At 44.2% G+C, this 14,495-nt stretch overlaps 1 protein-coding gene across 1 annotated transcript in view; it reads right to left on the bottom strand.

Moving 5' to 3' along the window:
* The window catches only part of TOR (target of rapamycin), a 142,621-nt gene that overhangs the window by 22,091 nt on the left and 106,035 nt on the right, over window positions 1-14,495 (bottom strand). The window contains exons 45-54 of the mRNA XM_087386937.1: window positions 3,505-3,585; window positions 3,344-3,418; window positions 3,171-3,237; window positions 2,917-3,077; window positions 2,610-2,783; window positions 2,371-2,497; window positions 2,172-2,257; window positions 2,023-2,084; window positions 1,830-1,902; window positions 1,590-1,724 (exon numbers count right to left, since the gene is read on the bottom strand). Of these exons, the coding sequence (XP_087243063.1) occupies window positions 1,590-1,724; window positions 1,830-1,902; window positions 2,023-2,084; window positions 2,172-2,257; window positions 2,371-2,497; window positions 2,610-2,783; window positions 2,917-3,077; window positions 3,171-3,237; window positions 3,344-3,418; window positions 3,505-3,585 (1,041 nt within the window). The remainder of the gene's footprint in view (window positions 1-1,589; window positions 1,725-1,829; window positions 1,903-2,022; window positions 2,085-2,171; window positions 2,258-2,370; window positions 2,498-2,609; window positions 2,784-2,916; window positions 3,078-3,170; window positions 3,238-3,343; window positions 3,419-3,504; window positions 3,586-14,495) is intronic.

The raw sequence follows: 14,495 nt of genomic DNA, 5'->3' as shown, positions 1-14,495 counted from the left end.
TTAGTCCAACAGCCTATCTCTCGGAAAGGTAAGCCTGATTGATGTGGTTGCATATAAACTAGAATTGTCTTTCTCATGTAAAAGTTCACCTGGTCTTTCATGTCAGTACACTAAAAGAGACGTTGTGGGCAAGAGACAGTCTCGTTTTGAGCCAAGAAATTCTAGGAGTTGAGGATTTGACCTGAACCTGAAAGAGTCATCGATTTCAAGGGAAGGAAACTTAGGAATAAGTTAATTCTAGAGTTCAAAGTTCAATGGAAGCATACGTTTGAGGAAGACTTAACTTGGAGCCAATCACTAGTTTGCAAAAGAACTTTCCCAATAAAAGAGGGGAAGAATGTTATGTACCTAGACACTAATCCTTTATTTAGTGGACTGAATCCAACAGGGTTAAGGGGCCCTGGGATTAAGGGAAGCAAGCTAACGTGGGACTAGAGGACTTAATAAAACACTAGCTCCTCTATATAAGAGTCGACAAGACTATTGTGCTGGTATAAGTGTGCACACACTACTGGATGGTATGATCTAGATGTTGAGCGTAGACTCTCGTCTTCTACATGGCACATCACGAGACACTATGCCAATAGCTCATTGAAAACGGCTTCTGGTGGTATGCGACAGCAGAGCTATGGGCATGGGCTTGTGGGAGTCTGATCTCTAGAACACATGCATGGGGGTGGTTCGAACTTCGAAGGCAAGCTGCCTGCTGATTTCCATTGTGTTTTGCTGATTGTGTCTGGACTGCATTTAGGGTTATATCCTCATGAAAATGTGAAATACGGCCTCCGACAAAGCGTAAGAGCAATTCTCTCAATTAATGCAATCGAACAGCGATTTGGGTTGCACAACAGTGTTAAAGAACCTTCCTATGAGGCAACTGCTACAAGCGCAAGATAAGGGAGGTTACATAAGCTTAGTGTAGACCTCACGTATCCTCAAGCACTTTAAACATGCATTGGTGGAATTGGTGGAACACATGTCGGAGGGCAGCAATGAAAATTATGAGATACCTGAAGGCACTATGCATTTGGTCTACACAAAATGTGATGCGACTGAGTTGCAAGGATTTGCAGATAATTGAGCAGGTTCAATGGATGAATAGGAAATCCACTACAGACTATATGGTTTCTACTGGTTCAAGTTCTATCATGCAGCACAAGAGAAAAGAAAACCATTGCATTGTCATCTTTAAAGCCCATGGCCCGTGAATAGGTCATGAGGGCATATCTGAAGTGGAGTCCATGAAGACTTTGAAAGGAGTGTCCTTCCAAGCAGCTCATACAAGAGACCATGGATGTATTGGGATGAAACCACTGGTTACATAAAATCACAAAAGTATATTTACTTGGCACACATCCAAACACAACAGTATTAAAAAACTGATCACAAAGTCCCAAAATTAAACTTTTGAAAACCTTCAACCCCAAAAGAATCGATAAAGAGCAAGATGACATAATAAAAATGGCATTGCACGCACTAAAGAATCAAACAATCCTATTGAATGCTTTTGCAGAATGACAAACTAGAAATTAAACAAAGAAAACTGGAATGAATTTCAAAAGATTGAACTTTTAAAGGTCGACAAGTACCTCCATCATAGCCATGACACTGTCTTTATTGTTGCGAAGAACTTGTAATACATTTTCACATGTAAACCTGAAGTTCCCTTCAATGCCACTTACTTCCATAGCCTTCACAAGCATCCTTGTCAATCTGAAAGGAACCTGTTACATGAAGCAGATTGCATTTACATATGTAATCAGCAGCCCAAATCTTTTCGAAAGATAACAAAGCATTTAGACATTGGTTTCTTCAACAGGGCCTCTCACCTTCTCTGGAAACTTTTCTCGGTTCATTGATGCCTCAAAGCAGTCCCCAAAGTCAATATGAAGGATCTTACCACTGCTTCCCAGGAGAGAGAGAGAGAGAGAGAGAGAGAGGCAGAACAAGTACATTAGAAAATATAACTTGAGAAAGCATCAAATCTGCCCAATCAGGAAATAAATGTGCCAACACACCCACCTGACGCGATGTAGCATAAGATTGCTTGGATGACGATCACCCAATCCCAACAAATACCCCACCTGAAATTTTACAAGAAGTAAATCTCTTGGATATTGCATAGGTAGACTATTCCTAAAGCCAATCACAGAGCCAAGCTAGGAACCTACCATGCTCATAACAGCCAAACTGCGTGTATAATTGGTCCTCCGAGAAAGCCAGACCTCTGAGGTTCTACTCTTCAACCAAAGAACCTGCAGAGGCAATCACTACAAATCAGCATCAAAGCTTTTCAAAATTTTGAAAGCAATAGACATCTTGCTGTTATATGCTTTAAGGACATTCATTATTCAATCATAGTACTTAACTTAGCCAGATCGTTTCCATCCGTATTCTGCAGAGCATTCTCAAACACCTCCACTTTTGCAATTAGTGTGAGGTTCTCATAATCAGGAGCAAAATCCAACATCAGCCGGTGTTCCATGTTTACAGGAATCTGCAAAACCTAAATGAGCTTGGTGTTCCATAAAGCAACCAGACTTTAAAGTTGCAAAACTCCATTGATTTCAAGACTTGGAAGTTTGCACACAGACAAATTCTTTTCTCACCTTTCGAGCGTCTCTGTATTCACGAATCAAATGGTGAAGAGTGTCACAATTAGGAACCCAACCTATCAAGCCACTATTAGGTGATAGGGGAATAACAGCATAGCGCCGAATTGAAAGATCTTTCTCTGCAGTATCTGGGGCATTTGCAAGTAACGTGTTCACAAGGCCAAAAAGCTGGTCCAAGCACAGTGAACAATTAAACCGATACTTTAGAGAACATCTTCGCTGGCTACAACAAGCATGAGAACACCTAGTTCTTGACAAACCGTAACCAAGGCAGCAGAATCAGTATGCACATGACTAATACCTGCATCACCCGTTCATCCTGTCTCAAGTCCTCGTGCCCTTTCAATAGAAAAGCATGATCTTCACCATCACTACCATGGATTGTACACTTCCGAGGGCGTTGCTTGGATGCAATTACAATAAGCTGAGGAGAAAAGCCAGTTATGGTAACAACGGGTGCCCCTAAAATTGGAAGAAATGTTAGAACTCACGTGGCAAACTATGAGAGTCCATGCCAGCAAACTAAAGTTCAACCCTCTGAAGAGAAAATGCTACCTGCACGGTATGTTCCAGGTACAGCAAGCACCAAGTCTCGTGCATTCAAGAGGGCTGGAGAAACATTCTGTTCTTCAAAAAGCATGTTGATGACAATTAAACTCCTCCCATGCCCAGGATGAATCCGGGAATCAACACACAAAAAAACTTTGGATTATTTACACACAATCCACCTGCAGCTCCAGTGTAGTAAGGCCCGGAAGTTGCTTGTTTATCCTCTTGAAAACATGATAATAAAGATCCCATGCCTTCATTTGCACATCCAACAAACTTCTTTAGAAAATTCTCATTCATAACTTACTCTAAGAAATACAAGCTTGGTACAAGTCTGAACCTGGGTCAGCTCCGCTTCTTTTGCAGTTCTTCGATATTTCATGCAGCACTCGTAAGCTTCCTGTAGCTCCCGGCCATAATTCTGACACAAAGAACAAGCCATTGCTTAGTACGTATGCCCTTTCACATAGGACAAAATCCTGGTGTGGCAGTACTGTTAGACTTTCCAATAGCCTTATTTCACTGATATATGCGATCCAAAGGATGGATGTTGATCATCCATTTCCTTCTTGGAGCATCATACATCATGCCAACAAACTGCAACTATCCCTTCTAAGTTTGAAGAATATGTCCCTACAAAGTTGTCTTTTGTTTAGGAAAACACTGAAGTAAAGAGTTATAACGGGATGAAATGAAAATTCATACAGGTTCTTTAGTAATATCTATATATTTAAGCTAATTCTCTTTTTCTGAAACGGACCCCTATCATTAAAAAGTTCATCCTATGAGAGGCTTCCAACAAGCGCACAAGGAAAATCTTGCCACACAAAATGTGCTCACTTACACTCTTTGCTCTTGGTAACACTCTTTGCTCATACCAAGGAAAAGGTTCTTCTTCTGCGATCTTTATAGATTTATCAAACTGGATCCTTTTTTAAAATGACAGGGCATAACCTTTAAAGGTTATAATGCCAATGATGAAAGGTACACAAGTAGACTATGTGCACACACGAGCACATGCAAACACACACACACGTGCAATTGCTTCCCATGTGCACACACAAACACACAAATGCATACACTTGCTTCACACATGCACACACAACGGCACACCTGCAAGCATAGATGTGCCCACCTACCCTTCAGCATTCATAATAATTCCAGCAAGAGCCATTATTCTATTCATAATGCATCTCATTCCTTAGATCATCCACAGGTGACAAACAGGCTTGCTTGACTCGGTAATTGCAATATCGAGGGCATTATATCGCCCAGCTTGGTTGATTCACTTAGTTTGATGTTGCAATATCCTTCCGTTGCTTTGACCACCTTGGTAGAGCCTAGTGTAGCCAATGAACTCCCTCCTCATACCTCCTCTTTGAGACTTGTGCACCCTCCGTAAACATTTTTCTCAAGAAGATGCAGCTCACTTACATACTATCTTACACACTAGTAAGGATGCATGCATGTGATACATAGTGTGTGCATAAGCATATGTTTACAAAAGCGCATGCATCGATGTGCATGAAAATATAACCATGTGATGTTAAATCCTTCCATGGATATATCTAAAGCTGCCCATGATCCAAACACTCAAAAAAAATAGTATAAATTGGGAAAGCTAACCAAAAATGCCTACTCAATTCCTTCCCCATGGAAAAGGACAAGTGTAAATTGAATCTAACAACATCTAAGAGATTTGAGACCTCATCTAAATGTTAAACCCCCCCTTCCCCCCTCCATCCCAATCCACTCCTGACATGGAGGACATGGCAAAGCAGCTCAGCTAGAAGAAGATGCATAAAATGAAACATTAAAGAAATTTTCATTGCTACCTTAGGCCCTTGGGGGTCTATCATATGTGCTTCACCTGTATACAACAGAATTACCCTTCAAATCCCTCAGCAACCCCCTTGTGATTCAGCACGAACCTTCCTCTTTAACAATCCTGCAAATCCCCCTCCCAAGAAAACTTGACTAGCAAGAGACCCGGGAGCACGGCCCTAGACAACAGAGGATTGCACACTTCTTCACAAGAGACGAGGCGGGTGGGAGACATTGAAACCATCCTCAACAACGTAAAGGGTGGTAGGATCCACTTAATTACAGCATACACAGTAAATAGCCAAGTAAATATGCACCACAGAACAAATCACAGGGAAGCTAGAGCACTCCTACTCAAAAACAAGACACCGATTGGCCCCAAACATTGGCACCCCTTGCGGTATTTATTTAACATTCATTTGAAGCCAAGCGGCTGATTACAAAGGTCTCTGGGAAGCTGCACCATAGGCAAACCAACGCCCACAGACTCCCCTGTTGGGGTGAAGGCACATTGCCAACCCTTCATTAAAGATAGGACACCTATGACTGTCTTAAGACAGTCATAGGGTAAACCTAATCCTAATAAAAACAAATGAGTTTGTGGTGTGGCTCATCACTTCACACCCACACACCTTGAGTCTTCTCTCTCTCTCACTCTCTCCCTCTTGCTCTCATTCCCCCTTGAGTCCCTTTCAACTGGTATCAGAGCAAGGTTTCCCTTCTACCCTTGACCTCTTCCCTCGACCTCCACCTAGCCAGCGCCGTACGGACGGACTTCGAGCGGCACGGATCTGTTCAGGGAGCAAGCGCGGGCATCGAGCGTGATCGCGGGCTATGACACGGGCGCGGGTTGTGGCGTGGTCGCGGGCTGTGGCGCGGGTCGCGGACTGTACAGCAGCTGCTGACAGCAGCAGGGCGGCGCTGCGTCACACCAGCAGCTGCTACAGCTGCATAGCTGCTAAGCCCTTCGGGCGTCGCGCAGTCTACTCCAAGGGCAGCCGTACGGACGACCGTCGTACGGACTGCCGTACAGTCGTACAGACTGCCATACAACCGTATGGACGACGACGCCGTACCTGCAGGGAACTACAACAGGGCAAAATTTTTCCGAAATTGTTATTTTCCTTTTCTGGGATTCTGTACACTGCGCAGGTACAGGAAGTACAGCAGGCGCAGATTTTTTTTTGCTTGGGGAAGAAAGAGAGGTGAAAGCACATTCTGCTCTTCATTCCTCTTGATTCAGGGTCATTTTTCAGTTCACAAAACTGTGTTATCTTGACAGTACAGCAAGTACTTTCATTCATCTTGTGCTTGAGGTGAAGAGAACCACAGTGTGTGGTTGATTGCACAGCTATTTTGTTCTGGGAAGGTAATGCCTTGATTTTGCAAGAGGACATATGCTTATACTGGGTTTGAATCTCAGTTTACAGGTGAGCAGATCATAGGGCTTTTGCCCGGAAGGTGATGCATTGTATGCCTTGAGGCAGTGTGGTGCCAGAGAGCACACATTTGTCTTGATTTCCGCAGTGTCGAGGTGACATTTTCTTGCAAGTCACATTTCTTGTGCAACACTCAAAGAACCTCAGTTGAGCCACGCTTGGCCAGGGCGCATCGAGTTTACTCGGTCCCTAACTGTCCATCGTTGACAGTGCTCAAAAGGTCCCTCATTGCGTGTTTGTACGTTGGGATCTGTGTATGTCATTTCTACACAGGGCAGTATATGCATTACACTGGTGGATGATTTTGTCAGAGAGATTTTCATATTGCATGCTACCTCAGTGTTGAGGTGTTCTTCACTTGGTTCAGGTGTCAGATCAAGGGGCTTTTGCCCAGATTTTGTTTGATAGCACTTGGGTCACCGACAGAGATCTTCAGATGCATTTTATCCCCTTGGTATAAGGGTGATTGCTTGGGATTTATCCCATTTTCTGTTGCAGGTTGTGTGACAGGCTGAAGTGTCATTTTTTTGGTGTTTGCCAAGTGGTTTATGCATATTAACTCAGTGCAATACCTCATCTGAGGTGGGAGAAGTGATCAGTACAGTCAGTACATCAGGGTTTACAGCAGTGTTTGTGCTTTGTCAGATGATTATGCACTGTTAAGCACTTGTTGAGCAGCTGCAGCAGTCTGAAATTACTGTTTTTATGCCTCTTTGAGCACGGTACAGTGTGTCAGAAGGTACAGTATTTGCAGGGTCATTTACTGTTTTGCTGCAGATTTTCCTGACAGTAAAAAACAGCACCATTGAGAGTGCTTCTGGCTCTTGAATAGAGCAGGTTTTTTTTTCTGAGAAATCAGAATTTTTATTCAGTCTTTTTTTTTACTTCCAGGGAGTCAGGTACTTTCCTTATCTGATATGGCATCAGGGGGAAGTGATTCTTCAATTCTGAACATAAAGAAACTGGAAGGAGCACACAACTATGCATTATGGGCAGAACAGTGCTTGAATGTACTTCTGTTAAAGAAGATTGCTAAGCCCATAAGGGTGAAAGGTGTCAAGCCATCTGACATGGCAGCTGATGACTGGGAAGAGCTTGATTTGTCCGCAAGGGCAGCTATCATGCTCACTATTTCAGACACTCTTGTGTTCAATGTTCAGGCTGAAAAGACCTCTTATGGTCTATGGCAAAGGCTAGAAGAATTGTATGCCCAAAAGAGCTCAGCCAGTAAGGTTTATTGGCTGAAGAAGCTGGTTGATCTTCGCATGAAGGAAGGTACAGCTATGACCTCACACTTGAGTGAGTTCAATGCCATCTTTACACAGCTGATTGCACAGGGGTTGAATCTTGATGAGGAGTTCAAGGCTACTTTCTTGTTGTGTACTCTCCCTGAGAGTTGGGACACTTTCAAGACCACCCTGTCTAATTCAAATGTCACTCTTATATATGCTGATGTAGAGAGCTCTCTCCTTATGGAGGAGATGAGCAGGAAGAATAATGCGGTCAGCAAGTCTTCAAATTCTTTGAAGGTACAAGATAGAGGCAGGACTCAACAGAAGGGGACATCTGCTAGTAAGTCCAAATCCCGTAGTCAGTCCCGTGGCAAAAAGGAAATTGAATGCTTTTATTGTGGCAAGAAGGGACATGTGAAGTCTAAGTGCTTCAAGTTCATATGGGATCAGAAAGCCAAAAAGGCTGAAACAAAGGATGCAGGAAATGCAAGCAAAGGCAAAGGCAAGGCCAAGGCAGATGACTTGGATGCAGTGAATGTTGCAGCAGAGGACAGTGACAGTGACATACATGATGTTTTATGCTCTTCTGCTGTAATAGCACATGCCTTGGTTATTGATGGTCACGACATGCACACCTGGCTCTTGGATTCAGGTGCCTCTTTTCATGTTACTCCTCATAGGGAGTGGTTTACTTCCTACACAGGTACTCATGGAGTTGTTCATCTTGGGAACAACTATGCATGTCAGATTGCAGGGATTGGCAGTATACAGATAGTATTTCCTGATGGACGCATATTCATGCTTGATGGTGTCCGCCATGTGCCGCAAATCAAGAAAAATCTGATTAGCACTGGCTTATTGGATGACAGTGGTTACCACACCACATTTGGGGATTCCAAATGGGTGATTACTGATGGCCAGACTGTAGTGGCTGAGGGTTTTAAGAGTGATACCTTGTACCCTCTTTATGTTTCCAGCGTGGGTAATCATGTTGTTGCCATAACCGAGCTGCCAAAGGTTTCATTGTGGCATAGCCGGTTGGGACACATGTCTGTTAAAGGAATGCAAGAACTGTCACGTTTGGGTTATCTGCCGCCTCTTTCTTTTTCAGATTTGCCTACTTGTGATCATTGTATATTTGGCAAGCATTCTGTGACTCCTCATAAGAGGAGGACTCCCCAGAATAGAGCACCACTTGATCTAGTGCACACTGATTTGTGTGAGATGCCACAGTTATCACTAGGGGGTGCAAAATATTTTATTACTTTTATTGATGATGCCACACGCAAAGTGTGGGTCTATTTCTTGAAGCATAAGGGCGATGCCTTAGATGCTTTCAAGAAGTTTGTCGCTCAGGTTGAGAATCGGACAGGTCGTAGGCTGAAATGCCTCAGATCCGATAATGGGGGTAAGTATGTGTCACATGCTTTTGTGCAGTTTTGCCAAGCTAAGGGCATCAAACCGGAACTCACAGCCCCTCATAATGCATCTCAAAATGGTGCAAGTGAGCGGATGAATCGAACTATTCAGGAGAAGGTTCGATGTATGTTGTCTTATGCTGCATTACCCCATGGCTTTTGGGCATAAGCCGTGCAAACAGCAGTTCACATTATTAACAGGTCGCCAAACAAGGCTTTGGAGTTGAAAGTGCCAGAGGAGGTGTGGTCTGGCAAGCCACCTTCATATAAGCACTTACGTGTATTTGGCTGCGAGTGCTTTGCTCATGTACGCAAAGAACTGCGCACCAAACTGGATCCAAAGTCTATCAGATGCATCTTTATGGGTTATGGTGATGAAGGTGAAATGGGGTACAGATTATGGGATCCCGTTAAACGGAAGATTATACGCAGCAATGATGTCATCTTTAAAGAGGATAGTGTACACAAGGAACCCGTGCAACCTATGGAATACAGGAGGGTTATTTATGATGATGTTGGACAGCAAAGAATGCCCATTTATATGCAGCAGCAGGCTGCTGCAGATCACCCTGTTCAAGAGGGTATACAGGCTGAAAATCAGCCAGATAATTTTGCCAATGATGCACCACTGGATATGCCAGTAGATGGGGCTGTAGAACAGCCAGATATGGTGGTACAGCCACCCGTCATGCATGAAGAACAGGCTGGACAGCAGCATAATCCGGAACATTTTGTTAGGAGGAGCACCCGTGCACAACGGCCTCCTGCCAGGTTTGTTCCAGGAGCCAATAATGTGGCTAATTTTATCATGCTGACAGATTGTGGTGAGCCTTCCAGCTTCAAGGAAGCTATGGGAAGAACGGAGAAAAAGAAGTGGGAGAAAGCCATGCAGTCAGAAATGGACTCCCTACTTCAAAATGATACATGGGACTTGGTGCAATTACCTACAGGCAGAAAGGTTTTGCCATGCAAGTGGGTTTACAAAGTCAAAGTGGATTCAAATGCTTTACCTAGGTATAAGGCCAGATTGGTTGCCAAGGGATTTAAGCAGGAGAAGGGCATTGACTTTGATGAGATCTTTTCCCCTGTAGTCAAGATGACTACTTTGAGAGCAGTGTTAGCTCTTGTTGCTCATGACGACATGGATTTATGTCAGATGGATGTGAAGACAGCCTTTCTTTACGGAGATCTCCATGATGAGATCTATATGAGTCAGCCAGAGGGATATGCTGTTAAAGGGAAAGAGCAGCTTGTATGTAAGCTCAAGAGGAGCTTGTATGGACTCAAACAGGCGCCAAGAGAATGGTACGAGAAGTTTGATGCCTTCATGCAGTCCCAAGGGTATCATAGGTGTGAAACCGATCATTACTTGTACACCAAACGGGCAAAGGATGGCAGTTTGATGCTACTCATTCTATATGTGGATGACATGCTTATTGCCAGTAAATCTCAGCATGAGATTAGTGCTTTGAAGAAACAACTGCATAAGTCTTTTGACATGAAAGACTTGGGTGATGCAAATCATATTCTTGGCATGCGGATTACTCGTGACAGGTCCAAGGGACTTTTGTTTCTGTCACAAAAGGAGTACATTGACAAAGTACTGCAGAGGTTTAAAATGGAGGGGGGGAAGTCTATTAGTACCCCGTTGCCTCCACATTTAAAACTCAGTAGTAAGGACAGCCCCAGATCAGATGATGATAAGGCTGAAATGGCCAAGGTTCCGTATGCATCTGCAGTTGGATCTTTGATGTATGCCATGGTTGCCACTCGTCCGGATATTGCTTTTGCGGTGGGAGTCATCAGCAGGTATATGGCAAATCCAGGCAAGCGGCACTGGGAAGCAGTGAAAGGTGTCTTGAGGTATCTCAAGGGTACCAAAGACTTGTGCATATGCTATGGTAGGCAGGATGCATTGGTGCATGGTTTTACAGATTCAGACTATGCAGGGAATGCAGATAACCGGAAGTCTACTACCGGTTATATTTTCACATTTGCAGGAGGTGCTATATCATGGGTGTCTCGGTTGCAGAAATGTGTTGCACTGTCAACCACTGAAGCTGAATATGTTGCAGCCACTGAGGCTTGCAAGGAAGCAATATGGCTTACTCGGCTGGTGGGAGATTTGGGCATTACAGGAGATATGCCAGTTTTGCATTGTGATAGTCAGAGTGCTATCATGTTGGCAAAGAATCCGGTCTTTCATCAGAAGACCAAGCACATTGAAGTGAAATATCATTTCATCAGGGAGGTACTGGAAGACAAGCGACTTGAGCTTGTGAAAGTGCATACTGATGATAATCCTGCAGATTTGCTCACTAAGAGCTTGCCTACAGAGCGGTTTGCACATTGCCGCCACATCATGGGATTAGGATGAGACCATTCTTATTTTATGGTCTTGTATACAGTAACTGTATATTGCTGTAATTTTTATTCTTTTCTCCCCTTTAGGCACATTGGCCTTTAGGTGGGAGGTTGTTGGGGTAAAGGCACATTGCCAACCCTTCATTAAAGATAGGACACCTATGACTGTCTTAAGACAGTCATAGGGTAAACCTAATCCTAATAAAAACAAATGAGTTTGTGGTGTGGCTCATCACTTCACACCCACACACCTTGAGTCTTCTCTCTCTCTCACTCTCTCCCTCTTGCTCTCATTCCCCCTTGAGTCCCTTTCATCCCCATCCAGCCTACCCTCTAATTCCCTGCTCAACTTCAAACGGTGAACAGCATCCAGTCACTAGACAGTCTAGTATCCTCAGCCAACCAAAGCATGAATAGCATCCACTGTCTGAACCACTCCTGCAATCGCGCATCCAAGTGCCCAACCCGCCAAACACGCCTGAACAACTGCAAGACAAAGCCCTCAACAGCTGAACTCTGGTGCAATCAAACAACCAAACGCGTTGATATATCTAAAGCTTTAACATCTATATCTAAAGCTGCCCATGATCCAACGAGTTGCCTCAATCTATAGCCTCCCTGGCCACTGCCCAACAGCATAAATCAACTCTTCTTCGCGAGGAAACAAACCCAAACGCAATAACTAGCCAACAACCAATCAGGGAATGGCAAAAGCAGGCAAAGACAAGCCTTCTTCTACCTGGAATCCACAAAAGAAAGGTCACCCTGGCTGGAAAACCCTAGATCCCGCGGAGATAAGCTGATTCTGCTCTGGCACAGCCCCAAGAGCAGCTTAGAAGCAAACACCCACGCCTAGAAAGTTACCAAAACCAGCCACAACACCCAGAAAGCTCCAGAAAATCAGGTCGAAATCTCATGCAGAGCCTGAAAGCCTATAAAGCTAGTTGCAATTCACCCGGAGCAGCTTGGTCAAGTCCAAGGCTCTTGGAAGCACCCTGGAACAAATCGCAAGCCGTTGAAACAGCCCGGAACAGCCCAGAAACAAATAGCAATCCATGACAGGTGCCCTGGGAGAAATTGCAATCTGCAACAGGATCCTGGATCAGATGCGATTTCTCCTGACAGGCTCTGGATCACCTAAAACTGGCCCCTGGCTAAAAACGAATTTCCCAAGCAGGCCCTGGATCACCTGAAACTCGCCCCTAGCTAAAAACGAATTCCCCTGGCACGCCCTGGATCACCTAAAATTGGCCCCTGGCTAAAAACGAATTTCCCGGGCAGGCCCTAGATCACCTGAAACTCGCCCCTAGCTAAAAACGAATTCCCCAAGTAGGCCCTGGATCACTTGAAACTCACCCTTGGCTAAAAACGAATTTCCCAGGCAAGCCCTGGATCACCTAAAACTCGCCCCTGGCTAAAAACGAATTTCCTTGGCAGGCCCTGTCAACTCACAACTGATAATCTGGCTCCTTCTGGAACTGATTTGGCCAACTGCATCTAAAAGAAGGACTCCCCCTCCCCCCTTTTTAAAGCCCTAGGCTCCAAAAAGCAGTGTTTTTTTAATGCACCACTCTTTTGGTCCCTAAAAGAAATTTTTTATTGCACCACTCTTTTGGCCACCCTGTTGCACACTTTGGCCCTAGGAATTAATTGCCTAGTAATTGGGTGCACATTCACTATTTCCAAGGGTCCACTAGGGAATTTTAATTCCCCATGGCCGGACCCCTCGCGTCCCAGAGGCTGAAGGCAGTCACGCGCAAATTACGAGAGTCGCAAATCAAAAGTCCCATAATTTCACGTCCTCGTGACAGACATCATGGCAAAGACCTCAACTTTTCCACAGGCCAAGTCAGTAGGAGACTAGACACGGGCCTCTAGACACCCGCCCCATTTGGGGCCATCATTCCATCATCTTGACGGCAATGCATCACGGTACCTACAAGTACACCCTAAATAGAGGAGATCTCAAACTTATCCCACAAACATTAAGATTCCCAATGGAACTTTAGTCAAGCCCATACAAAGTTCAAAGTACTTATGACTCACACATGAAAGGACTAGACACCAAAGGAGATATTCACATCCACGGACTCCGTCCACGTTTTCTTTCATGTTGCCGCTTGTTTCATTCATTTCATAAGTTTTCTACCCTTCTACAAACATTAATAAACCATTCTCTTTCTTTCTTTGTCCAAAATACTACAGGACCAAATCCGGCATGTGATGTCCAAGATTTGTGCTTCAGCATTTGACACTTCAGTTAGTTTGTTTGCCAAGTCTGAGAGATTCAGAGGTGTCTGATAAGCACACTTTCGAGCAGACATGTGTCCATGGACCAGATTTTTGCTCTAAGAGGGTTCATTAAGAAGGCCAGATCACGGAAGTCGAGGATCTGTTGTTGCTTTGTGATGCCATGGACACGACTAATCAAGCGACTACATGAATTAGAGTACAGCTAGGACATCGTTTGGGCAATTCGGACACTCTAAGCAACCACAATCAAGATGACGAGAAGAGATCATGAGTAAATTTGGGGCCAAACACGGTTGTCCTTTATCACTGACCTTACTTGACCTATCGATTGATGAGCTCCAATCATTCATGACGACACTAGGGGGAGCATGCTCACCGTTAGCAAGATCTTTGGTCTCAAATCTATTGTATGCAGACAACATGGTTTTACTCTCCTCCTCAGTCGAGGTGCCAACAACATCTAGATGCACTTTACACTTTCTCTAAGACACATGACCTGAAGGTCAACCTTGGTAATAGCAAGGTCATGATCTTCAATCATCGCTCAACGAGAGCAGTTCACCTTAGATGGGGCACCAATTTAGACTGTTGCGTCTTTTTTACCCCATATTCACCTAGATTCTAGCTATGTAGGCACAATTGAGTAAAGTGTATGCCGCACCTGCTAGACTCAAGCATAGTCCATTTTTCAAAACCCACAACCAAGTCTCTACTATTCAACGCTCTTGTTTCCCTAGTTGGGATGTATGGTAGAACCTTCTAAGATTCAGATCTATATGAGACAAACCGAGCCCGTCGTTG

This window comes from Dipteris shenzhenensis, chromosome 16, assembly GCF_047967505.1.
Source record: "Dipteris shenzhenensis isolate YYH24624 ecotype China chromosome 16, Dip_SZ_1.0, whole genome shotgun sequence".
Lineage (NCBI taxonomy): Eukaryota > Viridiplantae > Streptophyta > Polypodiopsida > Gleicheniales > Dipteridaceae > Dipteris > Dipteris shenzhenensis.
Note: the sequence above shows the minus strand (reverse complement) of the source record. Positions and strands in the feature narration are given on the sequence as shown.